At 41.0% G+C, this 24,262-nt stretch overlaps 1 protein-coding gene across 3 annotated transcripts in view; it reads right to left on the bottom strand.

The window, feature by feature from the left end:
* The window catches only part of Pdss2 (decaprenyl diphosphate synthase subunit 2), a 238,151-nt gene that overhangs the window by 49,717 nt on the left and 164,172 nt on the right, over positions 1 to 24,262 (bottom strand). For all 3 annotated transcript variants that reach the window (XM_041654993.1, XM_041654992.1, XM_041654991.1), the window contains exon 5: positions 23 to 196. In XM_041654993.1, coding sequence (XP_041510927.1) covers positions 23 to 196 — 174 coding nt within the window. The remainder of the gene's footprint in view (positions 1 to 22; positions 197 to 24,262) is intronic.

Below are 24,262 nucleotides of genomic sequence, written 5' to 3'. Positions count from 1 at the left end.
CAGAACTTAGGGTGTACAATACCTTGTGACTCATGGCCATGTGCTTCCCATACTGAAATGCCATGTCCTGGACCTCAGCACCGTGCTTTGCCAGTTCCATTGCAGCCTGGCAGCTCTTCGCTAGCAAGGCACAATGGGACAGAAAAGTCTGCTCCTTCCAAGTCGACATTCCAATATCATCTGTGATAGAGTGTTCCTAAAAATGTAAAAAGGCCAAGATGAAAAGGCTGTAGATAAACTGAGCTGTGTTTTTGAAGGGTAAAAGCCTCAAGAGGCAGCCAGGTCTGGAGGTGTACAGTTGCAATAACAAGGTGTGTAGTAACAGAGAGGCTGAGGCAGCCTGTAAACTCCAGGCTAGAGCTACCCTGTTTTAGGAAAAACAACATTGTAAGGAACAACTCCAAACACTGCTGCTTCTGGAACAAGCGGGAATGGAAGCAGCTGAGCCCTGGCTCGAGCCACCAAGAGCAGTGCACTGGGTGACAGTTTCACTGTGGAAATGAAGAAAAGGTGAGGGAAATGGTAAAGCACTTTTTAAAATTTTGAGCTTGAGAACTTCCATAAAATATACACTACCATTTAAAACAAACACATAGGGATTCGGACGTCTAAATTGACTCCTGCTTATATGCGCTATCAGTTCTTGCATGTCACTGAGCGTTCTGAAACATGAGGATCCTACTGCATCCAACTTAGGTGAAAATAGTAGGGGCATAAAGAAGACAGTGTAAATAGGGAACACTTACTACAAACAAGAAGATTGTTGAATATAGGAGCAGAGGACATAATTAATAATTGACATAATCAACTATAAAACCAAACAGAAAGTGTTAGAGACAAGGTCTTTTATTCTACTATATACACATAAATTTAAAAAACTAGAGCTGAGCACAGTGTCACACACCTGTGAAGGCAGAAGAATCAAGAGTTCAAGGCCAACCTGGACCACATGAGACTGTTTCAAACACCAAGCCCAAATAATTAACCAAGTAAAGGCTATGTGTAACGGTGTAAATGAAGGCAGACAGAAATTATAAGAATATATTCAGCTTTAATTAGGGAAAGACTCACAGAACCTGTGGTTCCAGCAGAGAACAGGAAAGCAGAAGGGGCAGGGGAGAGCACACCAGCAATATTTATTAGTAAAAAATATCCTCAGGCGACCCCGCCCTACAAACAAGGTGATTGGCTGGGGCTACCCCTACAGCTATGACTACATTTGCTCCTGACAGGATGAAGGTGAGAGGGAGAATGTAAGGATGCAGCAAGTTCAAGAGAGCGGGACCAGAGGGCTAGTCCAGTGCCGGCAATGGACCATCCCGTCCTGAAAACAGGCAAGTGGATTCTAAACGTCCAAAGGAGGAGGAACATGTGTGCTCCAGTCCCTGGCCAGTGCCATGTAACTAGCAGCTCATCCTCAGACTGTGAACCAAGACAAACCCTGCTTTCAAAAGGAAGGAAGGGCCGGGTGGTGGTAGCCTATGCCTTTAATCGCAGCACTCAGGAGGCAGAGGCAGGCAAAGCTCTGTGAGGCCAGCCTGGTCTACAAGAGCTAGTTCCAAGACTTATGAAAGGAAGTGTTTCCTTCCTTCCTTCCTTCCTTCCTTCCTTCCTTCCTTCCTTCCTTCCCTTCTCTTCTTCTTCTTCTTCTTCTTCTTCTTCTTCTTTTTCTTCTTCTTCTTCTTTTTTTGTGACATAGGTTCTCTGTGTAACAGTACTGGCTGTACTGGAACTTGCTTTGTAGACCAGGCTGGCCTTGAACTCACTGAGATCTGCCTACCTTTGTCTCCCAAGTGCTGGGATTAAAGGCGAGTGCCACCACCACCAGGCTGAAAGTAAGTGTTCAATTGGTAGCTTGTGTACAGTTTTAGACTACTAATACATGATCATGAAGATAGGAAACAACAGACAGACATGGTGCTGGAGCACTAGAGCACTCGGGAGTTTTAACATCCTGACCCATCTGCAGCAGCTGAAGAGAGAGAGAGATGCTGGGCCTAGCAAAAGGCCTTTGAAACTTCAAAGCCCAACCCCAGCAACACACTTGCTCCTCTGATTAGGCCACACCTCCTAATCCTTCTAGTCCTTTTCAACAGTTCCATTCTCTGGTGACTATGCATGCATTCAAACGTATGAGCATGTGGAGGCCATTCTTAGTCAAACCACCACAGAGGGTCTAGGTAGGAGTACAAGGAATGAGGGAAGGAGGAGAATATCAAGGACAGTCTTGAAAACAGAATGGAGTGGGGTGGGCAAACAGGAACACTGAATTGTACCTAGTCCCACCTGATAAAGTAGTGATACCAAGACTCAGTAATCAAAACACAAAAAATGAAAACTGGGGCTGAAGAGATGGCTCCACAGAGCACTTCCAGCACTTGCAGAAGAGCTGTTATCTATACATATAGATCCACGTGAGTATCTATACATGTATCTATACATAGACACATAATTAAAATCAAAACTAAAAATACGTACATGAAAAATTTACTATATTTTATGGAGAAGTTGAGTTGGGCTTTCCAGGAAATGTACCATTTACTAGAAAGAACTATTTGGAGAAGAGTGAACTCTGATCTGCGTTTCCCCTCACATGTAAGTAGACCTCCTAACCCCTGGAACCTTGCATGTGACCTTGCACAGGAGCAAGGTTTTAACCATCAGATGGAATTTAGGGTGGTGAGACAGAGGATTGACTGAGTGGGCAGTATGAAACCACAGGGTCTTTATCTCTCTGTTTGAGGCAGGGTCTCAAACTTGAGCTCACTATGAAGCTGAGGTGACTTGAGCTCTTGATTCTCCTGTCTTATGCACAATCATGCACTTTTCACATGTCCTGGTAAGCGGGGCACCAGAATCAGGGTTATAAAAATGAGAGACATTGGTTCATGTGAGCTGCTGGATCTGAAGACGGCCACTATGAGCCAAACAAATCTGAGTTCAAGGCCAGTCTTGTCTACAGAGTGAGTTTCAGGATAGTCAAGGCTACACAGAGAAACACCGTCTTGAAAAAGCAAACAACACTAACAACAATACCCCTCAAAACAAGGGCAGGCAAGGGCATGGGTTTCCCTAGAGAAGTCTCTACAAGGAATGCATTGCTGTTGCCTTCTTGATTTTGTGGCCTTTTACACTAGCTGGTGGAAGGAGAAACTAGATGGAAATTTTGGTATTTCTATCAAAATTTCTAATGCATTTGCTCCATGACCTAGGAATTACACATCTAGAAGTCATTTTATGTATTACACACATGTACAGTGGACCAGTAGAAGGTCTGGTCCCTGATCATCTAGCTGACACAGTGACATTTGCTTAAAAACAGAATCCAGAATCAAACTGGCCTGCAGGATATGTGCATGGCTAGATCCCTCACTGCTTTCTGATTCTGCTCAACATTCAAGTTCCCTTTAACCAGCAATCTACTTCTCTTCCCATGGCCTCCTAGCCCCTTCCTCTGCTTTAAACACCTTTTCTTTGACCACGGCAGATGTCTCACAGCCTCCTTCGGTGAAGGATTTGTCTTTCTCTTTCCTCAGAGTATAAGCTCCATGAAAGCAAGGACGGCAGTCATCCTCAAGTGACCCACAGACACAAATCCTGGGGGACATACAAGCACCTACGATAGCATGTGAGGTATATAATATGTATTTATAAAATCTTTTCCCCGTCTTTGGTATTTCTATCCTCTTTCTGTTTCCTTTGTCCTTCCTACCTTGGTTGAAATAAATAATCAAAATAATTATCCTTTAGTGTCTCTCATATCTATAAACTCTAAATCATAACAGTTCACCTTCCCTTTTATGGTAACAAGCAAAACCTCCTTGGCTCAATTCTTACCCAAAATAACTATGTGACCTGTGTTTCAGTAACACAAGACACTTAGTTATTTCTTGAATACTACTTTTATATTTGTAGAAATTTTGAAATATTATTCTCTTCAAAGGGATTATTTTCTTAAACGTTCTGTCCACTAAACTGAATATATCCAGTACAAATATACTTTGAAGAATATTCTCAAATATTCCCAAAAATATTTGCTTCTTTTGGAAAACATGACCTAGCTGCAGCTTGATACAGTGCTAAATTCTCTGAATTGGGTGAGTGGTTAAATACCTGTTTCTCTGACATTTGGCCGTAGGTCACTCCTAGTCAATTTTGTATTTTTTAATCATTTAGGCATCATTTAATTTTTAATGACTTTCAGTTAAGTGACTACATTCCTGGTTATCAGTATGTAGTTCAATGTTTATTTTAATTTTAAAAGCTAATGGGACAATACATTAAAATGGAACTACTGGTACATGGCATGTCAGGAATGAACCTCAAGACAGGATGCTGAGGAGAAATGATGGAGTAGTTAAGAGCACTTGTTGCTCTTGCAGAACCTGGCCCAGCACTCACGTGGCAGCTCACAAATGTCTGTAACTCCAGAGGGAACCTGATGCCCTTTTCTAATCTCCATGGGACCAGGTACACACGTGGTGCACATGCATACATGTAGGGACATACATTAATAAGTTATTTTAAAATGACTCAATTATGATTCTTGACTAACTTTTGGCTGTTGGTGCAACACACTCATTTATGCATTGTGGGCCAGATCTTGGCAAAGCAATTTAAATACGAAGACTGATAAGCAGCTTGTCCTCAAGAAGTTCATGGTCCAGGGATAGAAAGAAAAAAAACATATGGATACAGAAGACAAAACTTTCAACACATTTTAGATGTGACTACCATTTTTAAATTATACAATAATTTAATTGTATATTATTGTATATGTGTATTTGTAATTGTGTAAATGAAAAGGCTAATTGCAGGACCTGAAACCACCAAAGGTTCAGTTCTGTTCATTATGTACGCCTTACTGGGATTTAGACTCTTTATTATTCATCACTTTTATATTTCTAAATTATTCATGGAACATACAATCTCTGAAAAAGATTATTCAGATAACCAGAAACAATTAATTTATGGTCCCCTGAAATCTACTGCCATAACTTAATTGGACCATAAGTTAATAACTCTGCTCCTAAGTTAATCAGAAATGTTATTCCCTGAACATCAAGTTATTACTTATTATGAACTTGGTTATTAATGAGGGAAAATTCTTCTATTTATTTCTACCAGATTGTCACGTATATACTAAGAAAATCTGCTTTAGGAAAATTAATGTATAATTTTAAAATGTCAAGAAAACTGGTATGATGGCCACATCTAAACATTCTCTTTAAACATCAGATATACAGAATGGGTGTGAAGTGGCTGAATGTAGTCAGAAGAAGAAAGAGATCATACATACTCACTGCAGCACAATATGTACAGGGTTAAAAACATCTTAAATTGATTCTTTGAGAATTTTACACATGCAGCCTCATTTATTTTGAGCAGGGTTTCATGTAGGCTAGCCTGGCCCTCAACAACTTCGTACTTTCAAGGATGACCTTGAACTATGGATCTTCTTGCACCTACCCCAAGTGCTGGAATATAAATGTATGCCATCACATCCCACTACAGAAAGTTTGCTTTTTCCTTTTGTGGTATAGGGATTGAACCAAGGACTTCCAGCAGGCTGGTAAACATGCTATCATTGAGTTATATCCTCAGCTTGTGTGTGTGTGTGTGTGTGTGTGTGTGTGTTTGACACAAAATCTCACTAGATAGTCTAGGCTGGCCTTGTAATTGTTATTCTCTTCTTTAGCATCCTAAGTGCTGGGATTCTAGGCCTTATATGCCCAGTCTTATATGAAGCTTGTTTGTATATTTATGTATTTATTCATTTGTTTGAGTCAGGGTCAATATAGACTTGGTGTCCTAGAACTCATAGAGGACAGCTTGCTTCTGCCTCTCAAATGCTGGGATTAAAGGGGAGTAGTACCATGCCTGGCCCTACATGAAGATCTTACTGAAGATTTATTATATATGAAAAGATGATATACTCAGTGAATATTTACTTTTGATGGAATTTATTTTAGGAGGGAATAATATGTAATTATGCCATTATGCATATTGAATAACTGTCAAAGGTATCTTAATTTAGACTACTGTAACTGTGCTCCCTAGCTCATGATTTATTTTACTTGGGTAAAGCTGTTTGAAATAACAGACGGTAGGTTGATGTTGCCTGAGACAGCAACACTGGTGGTATATTCCCAAGAGTATATGGACAACCAGGGTGGTATGGCTGTGGACACTGGCGTGTTATTAAGAACCCGATTCTTTCTCACTTTTTGTGTGTGAGATGCTTTGCTCATGCGGCAAAACATTTGTGTCTATTCATGGGAGACCATTTGTTACCATGGCTGTGGGGGCTTCAAGGTTAGGTCCATGGTCACTGAACAAACACAAACCACTGGGCCTGGGAGATGCAGAATCTGTTGGGACAAACTATTTTGATCAGGAGTTTTCGACACTCAGAAGCTGACCATCTGTGGAGTTGAAAGAATGTTTTACAGTAGGCAAAGGCTGGAGGTGTGCTCAGCTAGAAGCATGTGTTAGGAAAGAGTATGTGCATTTCCAAATGCGCCCTCACACCCCACTCTGCACACAGACGCCTCAGTTTCGGGACACCCACTTTAGATTCAGATTCTGGGCCACCGTTTTTATAAATACAACCTAAATATGGGTAGGATAGTGACCAGATTCCTGTAAATCCACATTTTAATGCTTAAATTACTTCCTTTGAATTGTTTTTTCCCCCCCTGGGGTGGGGGCAGGCAGGATCTCATGTAGTCCAGCCTGGAACCCACCACAAAGCAGAGGCTGGCCTTGGGCTTCAGAGTGCTGGGATTATAGCTGTGGTTACCGTGCCTAGCACACTTTTAAAGTAGAGTAAGGGCTGGAGGGATGGCTCAACTATTAAGAGCACCCAGGTGATGTGCCCACAACTGCTTGTCACTCCAGCTCCAGGGATCTGATGCCTTCTGGAATTTGTAGGTACCATATTCATGTGTGCTTTGCCACATATAAATAATTAAAAATAAAAAACTTTTTTTAGATTTATTTATTTATTATGTATACAACATTCCTTCCACATATGCTTGCATACCAGAAGAGGGTACCAGATCTCATTATAGATGGCTGTAAGCCACCATATGGTTGCCGGGAATTGAACTCAGAACCTAAAGCCAAGTGTGGTCTATGTGCACTGAAGATGGGGTGACTCTGACTACTGTTACAGATACATGTCTGTCTTCTCAAGTCATGATCCTGAGCATGGGCATCTTCACAGCAAGAAAGTAATTAAGGTTACATGAGGTCATAAGCTGGTGGCCCCAAAAAGGAAGGTTAGTGTCCTCAATTGTTATTAGATACCAAAAACACTCTCCATTACTGTCTTTCTTTGCTATGTGAGGACACCTCTAGACAGGGGATGTCCACAGACAAGGAAGAGAGTCCTTACTAGAGATTAAACTGCCTGGAACTTCAGATGTGTAGCTTCCAGACTGTGATAACTACATATCTACTATGTATGGCAGTTCCAGCAGAATTATACAACCACACTCAGTTAAGGACTTAAACCAGTAATCTTTATTTTTGTTTTTCTTTTTTTTGTTGGGCCACACCTTTAATCCCAGCACCTGGGAAGCAGATGTAGGCAGATCTCTTGAGTTCAAGACCAGCCTGGTCTACAGAGCTCATCCTAGGACAGCCAGGGCTACACAGAGAAACCCTGGCTGGAGGTGTTTTTCTTTCTTTTTCTTCAAGGTCTTTCTATATAGCTCTGTTGTCCTGAAACCTGCAGTCATCTTCCTATCCTTGCAGTAAAGCCAGTTGTCTGTGGATAAAAAGAGGAAGCCAGATGAGCAGCACTCGTTCTTTGCTTTTGATTGTGACGCACTGTGAACAGCTGCACCATACCCTGCCCACTAGGCTTTCCTGCCATGATAGACACACCCGGAGTATGAGCCAAGGCAAATACTTCATTCCTTCCTCAAGTTGCTGTCAGATACTTTGTGACTAGTGACTAATAAGCATATTTATAACACTTCTTCCCACATTTTTTAGCATTGTCTTCAAAACCAAGACATTAATATACTGTCTTGAAGGTTTCTGAAAATATCTACCTTCTGGTTACCTATCTCGTTCCACCTCAAAATTAGAGGCATAAAACAACAGTCACTTCATTATTCACAGATATTTTTGCGGGTCGGGACTTTAAACAAGGCTCTGTGAAGATGAAGATGGCATATCTCTGTTTCAGGACGGATCTCAGTCGGTTGGCTGGTCTGGTAGTTTCTTGTTTGTTGTGATAAAAGTACCCAACAAGATGACAAGATACACTAAAGGGAAGGAGAGTTTATTCTGGCTTACGGTTCAAGCAGACACGGTCTGTAGCAGGAGACCAGCTGGTCACAATGCATTCAGTCAGGAAATAGAGAATGAGCAGAAAGTGGAGGTTGGCTATAAAACCTCAAGGTTTCTCCCCACTCTCCTACTTCATTGAGGAAGGCTCCATCTATTCAAGGTTCCACAATCTTCCCAAACAGTGCCAACTGCAGACCAAGTCATCAAACACATAAGCCAATGGTGGACTTTTTATTTTTAAATCACAACAACTGGGAACAATTCTACTGGCTGGGATGGACTAGCTGAATGACCAGGGATCTGATTCCAGCAAGATGACTTACTTATTCACGCACTACCAATCAATCAGTCCCACGTGGGACTGACGACTTGAACACCCAGCCTCGCAGCCAGTGGTTGAGTCCCAAGGGGGCGCTATAAGAGCGAATGCTCCAGGAGAGCCTTAAGAGACCCTTCAATGATTGGCAAGCCTCACAGTACCACTTCGATGCTGCTCTACTGTGGTGTTCTCAATCCCTCTAAAATTCCCGGGGAAAAACATGGGTTTTCACCACCAAATGGGAGGCTATGGGGAGAAACTAAAAAAATTCCATTTCCTTCATTTTTAACCAATATAGGTTACTATTATTATTAGTAATTATAGGTTCTTATCTTTATTATCTATTTGTCTTTTGAGACAGAGTTTATTGTAGAGCAGACTAGACTCGAACTCAATTTTATGTCACTGAGAATGACTGCTTTTGTCTTCTGAGTGCTAGGATTGCAAAACTGCTCCACTGTGCCTGGTTCATGTGTACCGGGGATGGAATCCAGGACTTCATGCTTGCTGTGCAAGCTATCCACTAACCAAGATACATCTCTAGCTCCCTTTTTTTTTTTTTTTGACTGGGTCACCTACATCCCAGGCTGGCTTTAAACTTTCTATGTCGTGGAGGATGATCTTGAACTCCTGGCCTTAGTGCAGTTCACACATCTAGTCTTGGATGTGTGTTGAATAAGCAGTTAGCATTCAGCTTCAGGGCTCAGGAGTAGTTTGTGATAGAGACAAAGTAGGGACTCAGTTACACACAGATGGGTGGTAACCGAATGCTTGGGTTATACTTCTGAGATTTTTGTTCTTGTCCTCTGAACAGAATGTTATTCTCTAATCTTCTGGAACTCATTCTCTGTCTCTGTCTCTCTGTCTCCTCTCTCTCTCTCTCTCTCTCTCTCTCTCTCTCTCTCTCTCTCGCATGTGTGTGTGTAGGGTAGAGAGCAACTTGCAGGCATCAGTTCCTAGTTGTCATCTTGCACCATGTGAATTAGAGTCCAGCAGTCAAACTCAGGTTTTCAGTCTTCACGGCAGGGACCTTATTCACTTTGTAGTGATGTTTCATCGCTTAGGGAAAACACTTGTGATGTTAGTTTTGTGATGTTTGGCTGTCAGTCAGTGATCTAGGGTACTTCTAATGGTTAAATTCAATTAAAAAATGAACAAATAAAAACACTTGTCAAAAGTGGAAGGTGTATTTAACTGAAAGGACCACTGAGCACACTAAGCCTCAGTCACCAACAACCGTTCTTTTCATCATCTATTGACTCTGACTAAATCATTTTTTAAATGTTTAATCTAATACTAATACCCTGAGATTTGATTTGAATATGTTCATTGTAAATATGTGCATGTGTGTATACACACATACATACACACATACATACATATATAGTATGTGTGTGTGTGTAGAACAGAGATTAACACTCTATATCTTACTTATTTTGGTTTTTCGAGACAAGGCTTCTCTGTGTAACTGCTCTGACTATCCTGGAACTAGCTCTTCTAGACCAGGCTGGCCTTAAACTCACAGCGATCCACCTGACTCTGCCTCCTGAGTGCTGGGATTAAAGGAGTGCGCCACCACAGCCAGGCTAATTTTATTTATTTTAAAAATTATTTATTTTTTGGGGGGCTGCAGAAATGGACCACTACCTCTGCTTTTCCAGAGGACCTGAGTTTGTTTCCAGCACCCACTCAGGCGGCACCCACCCACCTGTAACTCCAGCTCTAGGGATCTGACACCTCCAGCCTCCGAAAAGCAGCTCTCACCTGCACACATCTTAACACAGACAGGCAAACACAGCACACACACAATAGTAAATCTTTAAAACAATTATTTACCCAAGGTATCATTATGTAGACCGGGCTGGCTTGAACTCATAGAGATCTGCCTGCCTCTGCCTTCTGAGTGTTGGGATTAAAGGTGTGCGCCATCATGACTGGCTTTATGCTTAACCATGCTGCCTGGTTTTTTATGTGCAGCAAACACTTCACACTGAGCTATCCCCATCTATTTCTTAAATGTGTCACTAGATGCCTAGTGATTTGTTTTATCCACTTATATAAGTAGATCTCTTATATGTAACTTGTGAGTGCTTTATAAGTAGAACAAGCCATTGTAAATTACTCTTATTTGTCTTCAAATTGGAATACAAACTCAATACTTAACAAATGATTTAAAACTGCTTCTACTTGAAATAAGAATGCTAGCAAAATTACAGGTATTTTCTCATCACCACTATGGGACTCTGCAAAGTCTTGGACTTGTGATATAAGCGTGAACAGATGCCCAGCAAACAAACATGACACGACATGACATGTTTTATTAGCCTGTTAATACATGCCTTGGGAACAGTAAGAAAGACAGGTTGTGAGTAAAGAGGCCAATGAAAGACAACCTAGATTATCTTAATGCTAGTATACAGAGTTCACTGCTTCACTTTTAAAGCTCTTAAAATAGTTTCCTTTAAAATAGCTTTTTACATACACACATGTGTGTCTGTCTGTCTTTGTATTCAAAGTAAAAAACAAACTCATCTATTTCTAATCTGTAATTCCCTGACTCTCTCCTGGTCCTTCTTCATCCATTTGCATAGTCTACAAATCCCTTGATTCTCCACGTCCAGTACTCTGCTTCTGTCTGCACACATGTGTAATAATGTCTACACCTAAAACACTGTGGTCATCCCTGCCTGCCAAGCACAGACCACTGTCATGAACAAGATGGTAACCACTTAGACCAAGAAGTTTATAATCAAGTGACTACTTCAACAATCATCCCCACTCTTCATTCTAGGGAGACATAATGATACCTAAAAAACAATTGGGAAAAACTCATTAAAATGCACAAAGGCACACTGGGTATTATCTTTGTGCGTAGCTTTAGAGTCCACACTGATCAAGCCTTCCTGGCTCTGGCCTGATTCATGACTCCTTGGATTACTGAGGGAAAAATGAAAGAAGCAGAGATATTAGACTAGTCAACACAGAAGCTACAGATCCCAGTGGGAGCCGCACGGGCACAGCACAAGAAAAGCTATGGTGGGGTAGGGACCACAAAGCCCGAGACTGCTGCTGGACTGTGAAGTCCTGAGTAAATGGGCACTGCTGACACAGTCCAGCCGTGTGAGGACTCCAAAGCCCCGGACTCATGGGAACTGGCAAAGCCATTACCCATGAGTGTGTTTATGGACAATTGACCAGAGCGTGCAAACTCTTCATGGATATTTACAGCCTGAAACTGTTCACCTACAAAAACCTCCTGCTTGAATTAGTCAACCCTTCCCCTACAACTCTACCTAATAAACACACTGAGATTTTGGGTTGCAGCAGTAGCTGGTAGCAGAATCCCACATAAGCAGAACCCCATCTAATCCTGGCTTTGCTGTACTGTGTGTCTGTTCTTTCTTCATTCCCTTGCTATCCCTAGCCAAGCTGTGCAGATCATGGCACTGGAAGGAGTGAAGGTTCTCTAATAGCCCTGTCTGTAGGAATTCAGTAGATTTTTCATGAGAGGTTTAATAAACTACAAAAATGTTTTTAAAATGCTATCAGCATTTCACCAACATGCTTGCCATAACTTTCTTGAAACATTAAGTACAAATTTTTGCTCTCTGCAGGCTGGGGATGGTTCACACTGGGCTTACTCAATGGCTCCTATCCCTGGAAGGCAGGGATGGGTCTTTAAGCTAGAAGCTTTTGGTCAAATCCAAATCAGCTTCCTAATGACAGGTATGGGCTAGCCTTCCAGATCCACACAGATCTGACTATAATTTACTATTGGAAAAATTACCCTCAAGTGCAGAGGCTTTGGAGCTGGGAGTGGGGTACACCCCTGTAATCTCTGTACAAGGGAAGCTGAGGCAGGAGGGTTACGAGTTTGAGGACAGCCCGAGTGACAGAGCAAGCCTCCACTCCAGTCTTTCTTTCTGGACTGGCAGCCTCTCTATCTAGACCATGCTGTACTCACATGACTTCATATACTATATGAAGCTCAGGTTGAATGACGGTGAGCTTTGACCCAGTCTCACCAACCACACTGTAAGAGAGGAATAGAGCAGGAGAGCTAGGCTTCTGTCTTAGCGTTCTATTGCTGTGAAGAGACACCGTGACCACGACAAAAGAAAGCATTTAATTGGGGCTTGCTTACAGTTCCAGGGGTCACTACAGTTTCAGTCCTTTATTGTTGTGGCAGGCAGACATGGTGCTAGAGAAAGAGACCAGAGTTCTGCATCTTGATCCGCAGGCAGCAGAAAGAGAGAGTGACGCTGGGCCTAGCTTTTGAAACCTCAAAGCCCATTCCCAGTGACACACTTACTCCAACAAGGTCACACCTCCTAATCCCTCCCAAGGAGTGCCACTCTCTAATGACCAAGCATTCAAACATAGGAGTCCATGTGACCATTCTTATTCAAACCACAACAGAGTCCTTCATAATTCCTGGGTTTTCCCTCTATTGTTTCATTACCAGGAACTGTGTGTTGCTTCATTCTGTTTTGTTTCAATGGCTTCCAGCTGGACTCCCTGCTTCTCATTAGTTCAGCCTGTGCATTAGCTACACTTGTCACTGGAATGGCCAATACTAGACAAGAAGTGACTTCAGGGAGGATTTATTTTGGCTTACAGCTACAGAAGGGATACAGCTCAACAAGTTGGAGAAGCACAGACAGGAAGCAGAATAGCCAGGAAGTTAGGCCAAGACACAAAACAGCTTCCAATTTGCCCCATTTACATGTCTGCAATAAACTTCTCAAAGACCTTCTCAATGAATAAGATCCCATGATGTCTTCCTACTGCAGTTCTTTAATATCCCAAATTCCTGAACCCAAATTCCCAATATCTAACTGCTTGTTTACTTTGCTTTCCAAATGCTCACCTTGCTTAGCAGGGCTCTAGCTCCGGCTTTGTGCCGCGGTTCCAGCTCTCACTCGCGTGTGCGTGCTTTGTCTAGCACAGGTGGATAACTTCTGTCCGATGAGTGATGACTAGTATTAGTCAGGCAACTCTAAAACAAAGTTCCTGCTCTTTTCTTTAGTGAAGTTTAGTTGAACCTGGGCCCAACACCCTTTCTCTCAGGCCTTGCTTGTACTGGAACCTCTTGCAGAACTATCTGCATTTTTATCACTCAGCTCTCAGGCCTTCCATGAACAGCCAAGGTCCCGTTACCTTAATGCTGCACTATCATTTGCCCTAACAGCAGGCAGTTATTTCTTCTCCAGTTCTTCTGCTCCTGTGCGCATTTATTAGTAGTCTTCTCCATTAAGGGGGCAGCTCCATGAAAGCAAAGACACCTGCCTCACTGAGCCCTTGTACTTCTAGTGCAATAGTTCTTAGTTCTCCTAATACTGTGACCCTTTAATACACTTCCTCATGTTGGGGTGACTCCCACCATAAAATTCTTTCATCGCCACTTCATAACTGTAATTATGCTACTGCTATGAATCATAATGTAAATACCTGACATGCAGGATATCGGATATGCAACCCCCAAGGGGTCATGACCCACAGGTTGAGAAATAAAGATCTAGTGCCTTCCACACAGCAGATGCTTAAACATCAAGTGAAATGAAAGAATAAATAAGTTTGATGGCCCAGCCAGTGTCCAATGTCAACTCCTGACAAAATAAAACTTCAATAGTCTCCCCACCTCCCCGTGTGTGTGTGATGCCAGGTGTCTACGTGGTTCTCTACCTGTTTTGAGACGGGGGTTCACTGAACCTGGAGCCCACTGGCTTGGTTGACTGGCTGGCCCCTGTGTGCTCGAAGGCTGTTTCTACTTCCTCCCTTCCAGCACTGGGGTTTCAGATTTTCACCGGGGGTGAAAAATCACCCAGCTAAGGCTTTAACTTGGGTCCCCATGCTTGTATGACAAATATTTTACTGACCTAGCCATTTCCCCAGCTCCTGAGTTTGTTTTGATTCATTTTTGCTCTATTCATTTTTGATTCAAAAATTCAGCTTAGAAATAGCAGAACCTACCTACTCCAGGAACTCCTTTCTTTCTCTTCCTCCCCAAACCCCTTTCTTTCGTTGAGGCAGATGGGCCTCAAACTCCCAATTCTCTTGCCTCAGTCTCTTGAGCAGTGGGATTACAGGGGTGCATGGCCATGCCCAGTTATGAAATTCCCTCTGGGACTTGAATTCTTAATGAGATGTTCTTTCTCTTCTCGCACACCGAGCTTCTCTCTGTATGTGTGATTTGCCATATGGTTCATGGGTAAACGGATGTTTAGAGATTTCTTGTGCACACCTCTCCCCTGAGCTGTGCACACCTTCAGATCTCGAGGGCAGGTCTGCTGGATCTTAACTGCAGCTTTGACTTGGATGTCTAGTAATACTCAGTATATATTTTTAGCACAAGCAGAAATTTAGTATGTTTACTATTAAGCACTTTATCAATAATGCCCAGTTTAGCTCTTCTTTAAAATTCTCTTATAAACATTGTGCTGGTTCAATTTATGGCAACTAGATACAAGCCAGAATCATTTTGGAAGAGGAACCTCAATTGAGAACATGTCTCCACTAGATTGGCCTATGGGCAAGTGTGTGGTGAGTTTTCTTTATTGATGGCTGATGTTGGAGGGCCTATCTGACTGGGTGGTTCTATCCTCCTGGGCTGCTGTTCTTGAGTTTTGTAAGAAAGCAGGTTGAGCAAGCCACGAGGAACAAGCCAGAAAGCAGTGTTCCTTTATGGCCTCTGCTTCAGTTCTTGCCTCCAGGTTCCTGCCCTGATATGATTGATCTCTCTCTCTCTCTCTCTCTCTCTCTCTTTTTTTAAAGATTTATTTATTTATTATGTATGCAACATTCCTTCCATGTATGCTTGCTTGCCAGAAGAGGGCACCAAATCTCATTATAGATAGCTGTGAGCCACCATGTGGTTGCTGAGAATTGAACTCAGGACCTCTGGAAGAGCAGTCAGTGCTCTTAATCTCTAAGCCACCTCTCCAGCCCCGATTGATATCTCTTCATGATAGACATAAGCTGCAAGCTGAAATAAACCCTTTCCTACCCAAGTTGTTTTTTTCTTTTGATCATGGTATTTTATCACAGCAATAGAAACATTAACCAAGACAAATGTTTATTTAATTTGTGTGCTTATGTATGCATATGTAAGTCAGAGAACAACTTAGAGAAGTCGGTTCTCTCCTTTTACCATGTGAGTTCCAGTAACTGAGTTCAGGTTGCCAGACTTGGTGGCAAGCACCCTTACCCACTGAGCGATCCCACTGGCTCAGCTCTATTGTTAGGAAAGGGTTTGTAATGACGGTCCAGCCAGATCCCACTAGGAACACTTTAATTAGATTTTACACTCCAATCGCTGGACTGTGTTAACTCTCAGGAGATGGAGTTCCTTTTCTGAGAGACAGTGTCTTTTCTGAGACATCACCACTACCCCCTGGTTTCTAAGTGATGTTCAGAACCAGCTGTTTGTAATTTTACATTGAAAGCCTGCTCTTACATAATAGTTTAAGAAAAAGAAAAAAGAAAATCTAAGTTTGTGTTCATTTCTTTTAAAGTACCTGGGATCAAACTCAGGACCTGGCACCTGCTAAGCAATCATTGAGCAATATCCCCAGCCCTTTGTTTAATGTTTGAAAAAAACAACAAGAACTATCTATAGCATTAGTAATCAAATAATGCAAACTCCAGAAGACAGCATATTTTCTTTTATGTTAGTCAAGAAGAAACGATGCTAAATTCAAAATTCAATTACAGCGTGGAACAGTTATGGTATGGTCACTCCAACTTATTCTCCACAGGCTCCATTCCATTTCATCTTTCTTTGGGCACTAATGTCCATTTACTCATCAGTCTACAAGGATGAGTTTCCACTTCCCATCTCTGGAAACTTCATCTTTTTTATCTGAAAAGTCTACCGGACTCCAACATTAATCTAACCTCAACTAAACTGATCCACTTTTCTCTAAAAGCAATCCTCCTTTATAGCAATTTTATCATCTTTTTTTCCCTCCTGGTCAACCAGGTACAAAATTGGTGTAATTTTTTTTTATTTCTTATTCCCATGACTGAAGTGCTTAACTCCCACACTCAATAAGTACTTTAACTATATCAACAACACAAAGGCACTATATATTTTACTGGGGAGGGGGATTGTGTGTTTGTTATATTTTATAAAAAGATGTTATACTGTAGATCAAAAGGTCTTGCAGTCTAGCACTTCTGGCTAAGATGGAGCAAAAGAGATTAGTTTTTTTTTTTTTTTTTTTTTTTGTCTCAAAGAACTAAAACAGTGGACAAAATCCATGGAACAGGATGATTACAGTCACTGTTTTATTGTGGGGAGACACCATGACCACAGCAACTCTTATAAAGGAAAGTTTTCATTGTGAGCTTGCTTACAGTTTCAGAAGCTTAGTCTATTATCATCATGAGACAGATGCTTGCAACTACAATATGTTCAGATGTTCACGTTCCTTGTATACAATGACATAGTATGTGCACATAATCTGCAACTTTTTTCCCATAAACTGTATTTTAATTTTTTTGTGGTTCTGAGGATCAAATTCATGTGCACATTAGGCAAGTACTAGACCACCGAGTTATCTATCACCTTGGCCTTTGTTTTCGTTTTTTTTTAATACGCTGTCTAATGTATAGCTCAAGATAGTCTTGAAATCAAGATACAGTCCAAGGGGCTGGTGAGAAGGCTCAGGGGGTAAAGACACTTGTCACCAAACCTGATGACCTGAGTTTATCCCTGGAACCATATAGCAGAAAGAAAGAAAGTATCACTTTTCACAAGTTTTTCTCTGTTCTCCACATGAATGCATTGAGTGTATATATACATATAATGAATGAATGAAGGAAGGAAATAAAAAAAAGATGTAGTACAGGCTGACTGTGAACTTGAGAGATCTTGCCTTTGGCTCACCAGGATTAGATGCTGTAAACATAGACCAGGCGGGAAATCCAAGCAGAGATATAAAGAGAGAGTAGGCGGTGTCAGAGAGAAGTCATGTAGCTGCTGAAGGAGACAGATGCTGAAACCTTACCACTGGTAGGCCACAGTCTAATGGTGATACAAAGATTATTAGAAATGGGTTAATTAAAATGCAAAAGTTAGCCAATAAGAAGCCTAAGCTAATAGGACAAACAGTATTGTAATTAATATAGTTTCTGTGTGATGATTTGGGTCTGGATAGCCTGGAAATAAAAAAGCAGTCTCCATTTGCAAGATGCATTCACCACCACATACAGCTTCTTCCTACACACTTTAAATCTTTTCTGGATTACATATTCTGATGATCCATCCCATCCATCCGTCCATTCATTAGTCCATTTATTAGTCCATTCATTAGTTTGTTTGTCTGTCCATCTGTCTGTCCATCCATCCATCCACCCACCCATCCGTCCATTCATTAGTCCATTCTTTAGTCCATTTGTCTGTCCGTCTGTCCATCTGTTCATCCATCCATCCATCCATCCATCCACCCATCCATCCATCTATTTTTGAGGTAAGGTCTCATGTACTTATTGCTGGCTTCTAACTCATTATGTAACAGAGGATGATCTTGAACTTCAGATCTATTTGCTACCTTTCAAGTGCTGGTATTATAGGCCTGAAACATCATGTTGGCTTTATTTTTGGTTGTGAGCCTAGCCTTTAAAGGCTGAGCCATCTCTCCAGCCCCATGCTGGTTTTATGTGGTAATGGGGATGAAACCAAACGCTTTGGGCATTGTAGTTAAACGCTCTAACAAATGAGACACATCCTCAGCTACAAGACAAATATTGACCATCAATTTGGTAGGGTGAGAAATGCCCAGGAGTCTAGTAAAGCATCTCACAAGACGGAGTGAACAAAGGGGAATCCCCATCCATCCTCCAGAGGGGTAACAAAGAGAAGCCCACAGCACAGGTGTCCTCACTCCCTTCTCCGCTGCCATGGTCTGGGCTGCTGTGCTCTCTCACGTTCCCTACTATGATGGGCTGAAATCTCTGAAAGCAGGAGCAAGAGGAAACCTTTCTCCCTAAGTAATGCATGTCTGGTTTTGTGTCACAAAACCAAAAATCTACAAACACACAATGTTTAATAAAACATAAATGCTATGTAAGGGTTTGTCATATAGTTTTAGACAATAATGGCATGTTCAGTACAGATGAAGCTAAAGGATTTCGATCCAGTTAGTTGAATCTAAGACTGTACAGCTTTGGAGGTCTGCCTGTACTGCCAATGTGGATGTGCAAAAAGGCCACCAAAGTCTGGGGCAAGTATGAATCAGAAGGATGGAAAAACAATTCCTGGAGATCACTCTGAGGTGGGAAGAGCTCTGGAGAAAGTTAACGTTCACAGAACATCTGTAGGGTACTCAGAATCTACCACCACAGGGAGAAAGTTAGCTTTACACTAACTGCTACTGCAGTCCTGTGTAACTATACTTAAAAGGAAAACCAGAAAGGATTGTCAATTGTAGAATATCATTTGAAGATGAGTTACATTTGTTTATGCTGTGGCTATTTGTTTAATGTTGCAAATGTGTTGCACTCCTTTATGTTGCATTTGTTAACTCTGTGAAGTTGTATTACTTTGCCTGTCTAAACCACCTGATGGTCTAAATAAAGAGTTTAATGGTCAATAGCAAGGCAGAAGAAAGGATAGGCGGGAATGGCAGGCAGAGAGAATAAATAGGAGGAGAAATCTGGGAGGAAAGGAGAGGAGGATACCAGGGGCCAGCCACTCAGTCACACAGCCAGCCATAGAGTAAGAGCGAAAGTAATACAGAAGTAACTAAAGGAGAAAGCCCAGAGGCAAAAAAAGGCAGATAGGATGATTTAAGTTAAGAAAAGCTGGCTAGAAAGAAGCCAAGCTAACGCCGGGCATTTATAGGTAATAATAAGCCTCCTGTGACTTATTTGGGAGCTGGGTGGAGGATTCCCAAAAGAGTAAAGAATAAAAAACAACCAACAACAGATCAACCCATTTCCAGTAACTTCACTGCATCCATAATAAAGCTCAAGACTTTTTTTTTTTAAATGGGAGAATGTATTTATTCCAACTCACAGCAGCAGGTTACATTCTATCATAGCAGAGAAGTCGAGGCAGTCGGCCTTTAAACAATCCTACCACATCATGCCCACAGCCAAGAACAGAGAGAAATAAATGTATGCACGCTTCTTCTCAGCTCCCCTTCTCCTCTTTTATACAGTCCAGAATCCAAGCCTGGGCTGGGCCTTCCCACAACCATTAACATAATCAATCAGACAATCCCCATGGACCTGCCAGTAGGCCAACCTGATCTAGACAATCAGCATTGAGACTGTTTTCCCAGGTGATTCTAGACTATGTCAAGACTATTTACATGCATGCAAAAATACCTAGCACACTACAAAACAATTCAATGTTGAAACCCAATCAAAGACAACCAGGAAGGAAAATACAAATCAAAATGAGGAGAAAAAAAAAACAGTCAGTTAAACCAATACCACAATGATACAGATGATGTAATCAGTACACATAGACATCAAAAGTTTTCATAACCATATCACATATAGTCAAGAAGCAACAAGAAACATTGAACATATTAAATAGAAATAGAGACAACACCAGCACTTGGGAGGAATGGGGAAGAAGATTGCAAAGAGTCTGAGACCAGCCTGGGCCATATATACAGTGAGACTGTGTCCAAACAACCAGAGGAAAGGGAAGGAGGGAAAGAAACAAAAGACACAAATGAGTGAACCAGAATGCTTACTAATAAAATGATTACAATGAAAACTAAAAAGGATCAATTCATTTAGATAATTCAGGAGTCAATGATGCTAAAGGCTGGTGTGCCTAATAACAAAGCTTTCAAAAACATGAAGAAGAATCAGACAGAACAGAAGCAGAAATAGAAAAAAAAAATCCACCATCATACTTGCTAGTTAATTAACGATGTTACATTTCTGTTCTTTTTCAGACATTCTCATGTTTCTACCTCCTATATGCTAGGATTACAGGCATGCTCTCCTTTGGCTGGTTAAAATAAACAATTAATAAATTAATAATCAGACACTAATATACCTTTCTCTCAGTAATTGACAGAGCAAGCAAAATGAACACAACAACAAATAGTGAATACCTAAATGACATTACCAACCAAAAGGGTTTAGTGGCTACTTAGCTTCAGGAACAACAGAATGTGTGCTCCCTTTAACAGAACATGAAATATTTATCCATATATATATTGTATCTGGGCCATTAACAAACCTATAATAAATTTAAAATAACTCAAATTGGGCTGGAGAGATGCTTCAGAGGTTAAGAGCATTGGCCGTTCTTCCAGAGGGCCTGAGTTCAATTCCCAGTACCCACATGGCAGCTCACAATTGTTTATAACTCCAGTTCCAGTGGATATAATGCCCTCCTCTGGCTTCTGTGGGCATCAGGCATTCACATGTTGAACACACATATATGCAAGAAAAAACACCCATATACATTAAATAAAAATTAGTTAAAAATAACTCAAATATTTTTCTAATCATCATAGTATTATAAATCAGTAACAAAAAGATACTTGTAAAATCCTCCAAAATTTGAAAACAAAATATCAAATTTCTTAACCACAAGTCAAAGAAAAAAAATGAAAATGAAAACTGATAAGCGGTTTATTGTATATGAAATGAAAGGCAACATAATGGAAATCTCTGGAATGCCACTGAAGTAGCATATAGGAGATCCATCCAACTAGAATATCTTAGCTGAAATACTGAAAAAAAAATTAAACTTCTAACTTTATCCTCAGGGAAGAAAGACAGAAAGCACACATTTCTAGTATTAGGAATGAAAGGACACTGATGTCAAGAGGTAGAAATTCTGAGACAGTGAATCTGTTACCTGGTGTGAAATAACATCTTCCTGTGGGACACAAATTGATCGCCAAAGCTCATTTGAAGGACACAGTTTAAGTAGTTCACTAACTATAAAGGCAATTGAACCCATAGTAATAAACAAACAAATGCCCATTCCCACACAGACCCACACAGCTTCACTGTGAGGACAGATACACAACTGTTGACAGAGGTTTCTGTCCGGCCCGGTCCCTCGGCCGTTCAGTCCCAAAGAAACACACAGAGGCCTACATTAATTATAAACTAGTTGGCCTAGTAGCTCAGGATTTTCTTATTAACTAATTTTTACATCATAAATTAGCCCATAATTCTTGTCTATGTTAGTCACCTTTATCAGTGAGGCATTCTCATCTTGCTTCCTCTGCAGCTCAGTGATGACTGCAGACTGAGTCTTTCCTCTTCCCAGAATTCTCCTGTTCTCATCACCCCACCTCTACTTCCTACCTGGTCCCTCTGCCTATACTTCCTGCCTGGCTACGGGCCAATCAGCATTTTATGAAACCAATACGAGACTACTGTCCCACAGCATACAACCAACCCAAATAATATCATTTTTTTTTCATTGAACATAGATAGACATAATAACAAAATCTTAGCATTGCAAAACCAACAATTTATATAAAAAAAGAGATGGAATTATGCCAAGAAGAATTTAGTCCAAGGCTGTATGGTCTTATATTGGAAAATCAATTAATTTGTCATATTTATAGATTATAAAATAATCTAAATGAGGGCATGCATGAGGCTTTAAATTCTATTTTTACTATAACAAAAACAAAAGAAAATCAAAAAACCAAAAACAAGCCAAAAACCTAAAAGAAGAAAAACATTTAAAAAAAATGGCCATTTCAACAGTTACTGAGAAAAAGTTCTATAGAAATCATGCATCAAGCCGGGCGGTGGTGGCGCACGCCTTTAATCACAGCACTCGGGAGGCAGAGGCAGGCGGATCTCTGTGAGTTCGAGACCAGCCTGGTCTACAAGAGCTAGTTCCAGGACAGGCTCCAAAAACCACAGAGAAACCCTGTCTCGAAAAACAAAACAAAACAAAACAAAACAAAAAAAAAGAAATCATGCATCAATTTTTGTATTTTTTGAAGGTGCCATCCTGCTATGTAGCCCAAGCTGGCCTGAAAGTTTTGATTCTCTTTTGCATGCCACTATGGCTGACTTAAAATTCAATGCTAATTCCTGATAAAATTCCTAGGAATCCAGGGAACTTCTTTGCCAAGCAAGGGAGTCTTACAAAAGGAAAGAGGGTCTGGGAGACAGTTCAGTTTCTAAAGTCATGCTCGTGGACCTGAGCTCTTATCCCCGAACCCATATTAAAGCACTTGGTTTTAATTCCAGTGCTGCTATGGCAAGAAAGGAGCATCCTCTACAGGCTTGTAGGTGAGCTAGCCTCACATCTGCAGCTGTGAACAGGATACCCTGCTTCAAATGAAGAGGACACCAGGTTGTCCTCTGACCTCCACAGAGGTGCAAGGAATGTGTGTGCCTACATACACAAACAAGCACATCATACACACATTCTCTCTCTTTCTCTTCCTCTCAAAAGAAAAACAAAGCCCTAAAACCAAAACGTCTACAGGTAACAGAGGGCTGTGCACCCCTAATATTTCCGCATTATACATTAAGATAGGATGTGGTTGTTGGGTTGAGGATTTCCTTTTAACCCACACAAGCTAATAAGCTAGCTGTTAATATTTTATGGATGGTAGCAAAAGTACAATGCTCTTGAGTTAGAGAGGATAGATTGTATCTATTAAGCCACTGCAAAGAACATCAGCACCATGTGTTCACATTTGTTACCTCTGATCCAACTCCTGCAGAGGCAATGTAGCGGTTTCAGATGGATGCTGTGCCTTTGGAGCCACTGGTCAAAGCTGAAGACAGAGTTAGGAAGATCTATTGTTTTTGTTGCAAGCAGCAAGCAAGACTGTTGCCTTATCTTTCAAAGTAACAGGTTACATAAAATTTCTGACAAATGGCCTGGGTAGGGTCTGCAAGGTGGCTCTGCAGGCAAGGACACTGCTGCCAAGCCTGATGACTCGAGTTCTAACCCCAGGGCTGACATGATGGAGGGAGAGAACTGACTGCCGAAAGTTGTCCTCTGACCTTACACATGACCTCTACAGTAGCATGCACACACCTACACACATATAAAAAATAGAGAAATAAAATATTAAAAAACCCAAACTTGTAGTCTTGGATTACCTTGAAATATGTGTAGTAACGACAGTGATCTGGGGCACATTTTCTCTATCAATATTACCTTGTACAATAAGAAAAAGAAAAAAAGGCATTTACTTTATTCACAACTACATAGGGGTTCCACAGAACCAACAAAATCAAAGGCTATTATGATTAACAAATTAGTAAGATTGTAGGATGCAAGACAAAACAACAATAAACCAAAAACCCTGCAAAACTGCACAAACAAAACAAAAATATCTCCCCAATATCAAACAGGCCAATTAAAATGGGCAAAGAATTTATAGAGACAGTTTACTAAGAATTAATAGCAAATAAACGTGAAAAGATACAAGATGCTCAACGTTGTTATTTGTTATGGTTAAAATCACAACGAGCTAAAACTGTAAGACAGACCAAAATTATATTTTAGAATGGCTAAAATATTAAAAACCGATTGCATTAAGTTTTATCAAAGTGTGTAACAACCAGAATTCTCATGTGTGGCTGAGAGAAATGTAAAATGGGAGCTAGTGAGGTGACTCGGCAGGTAGAAGCATGTCTTTATGACTCGGTAGAGAAAATGTGCCCTAGATC

This window comes from Microtus oregoni, unplaced genomic scaffold (genome assembly GCF_018167655.1).
Source record: "Microtus oregoni isolate MIOR12 unplaced genomic scaffold, Mior012 000006F_ref0000085, whole genome shotgun sequence".
NCBI classification, from domain to species: domain Eukaryota; kingdom Metazoa; phylum Chordata; class Mammalia; order Rodentia; family Cricetidae; genus Microtus; species Microtus oregoni.
Note: the sequence above shows the minus strand (reverse complement) of the source record. Positions and strands in the feature narration are given on the sequence as shown.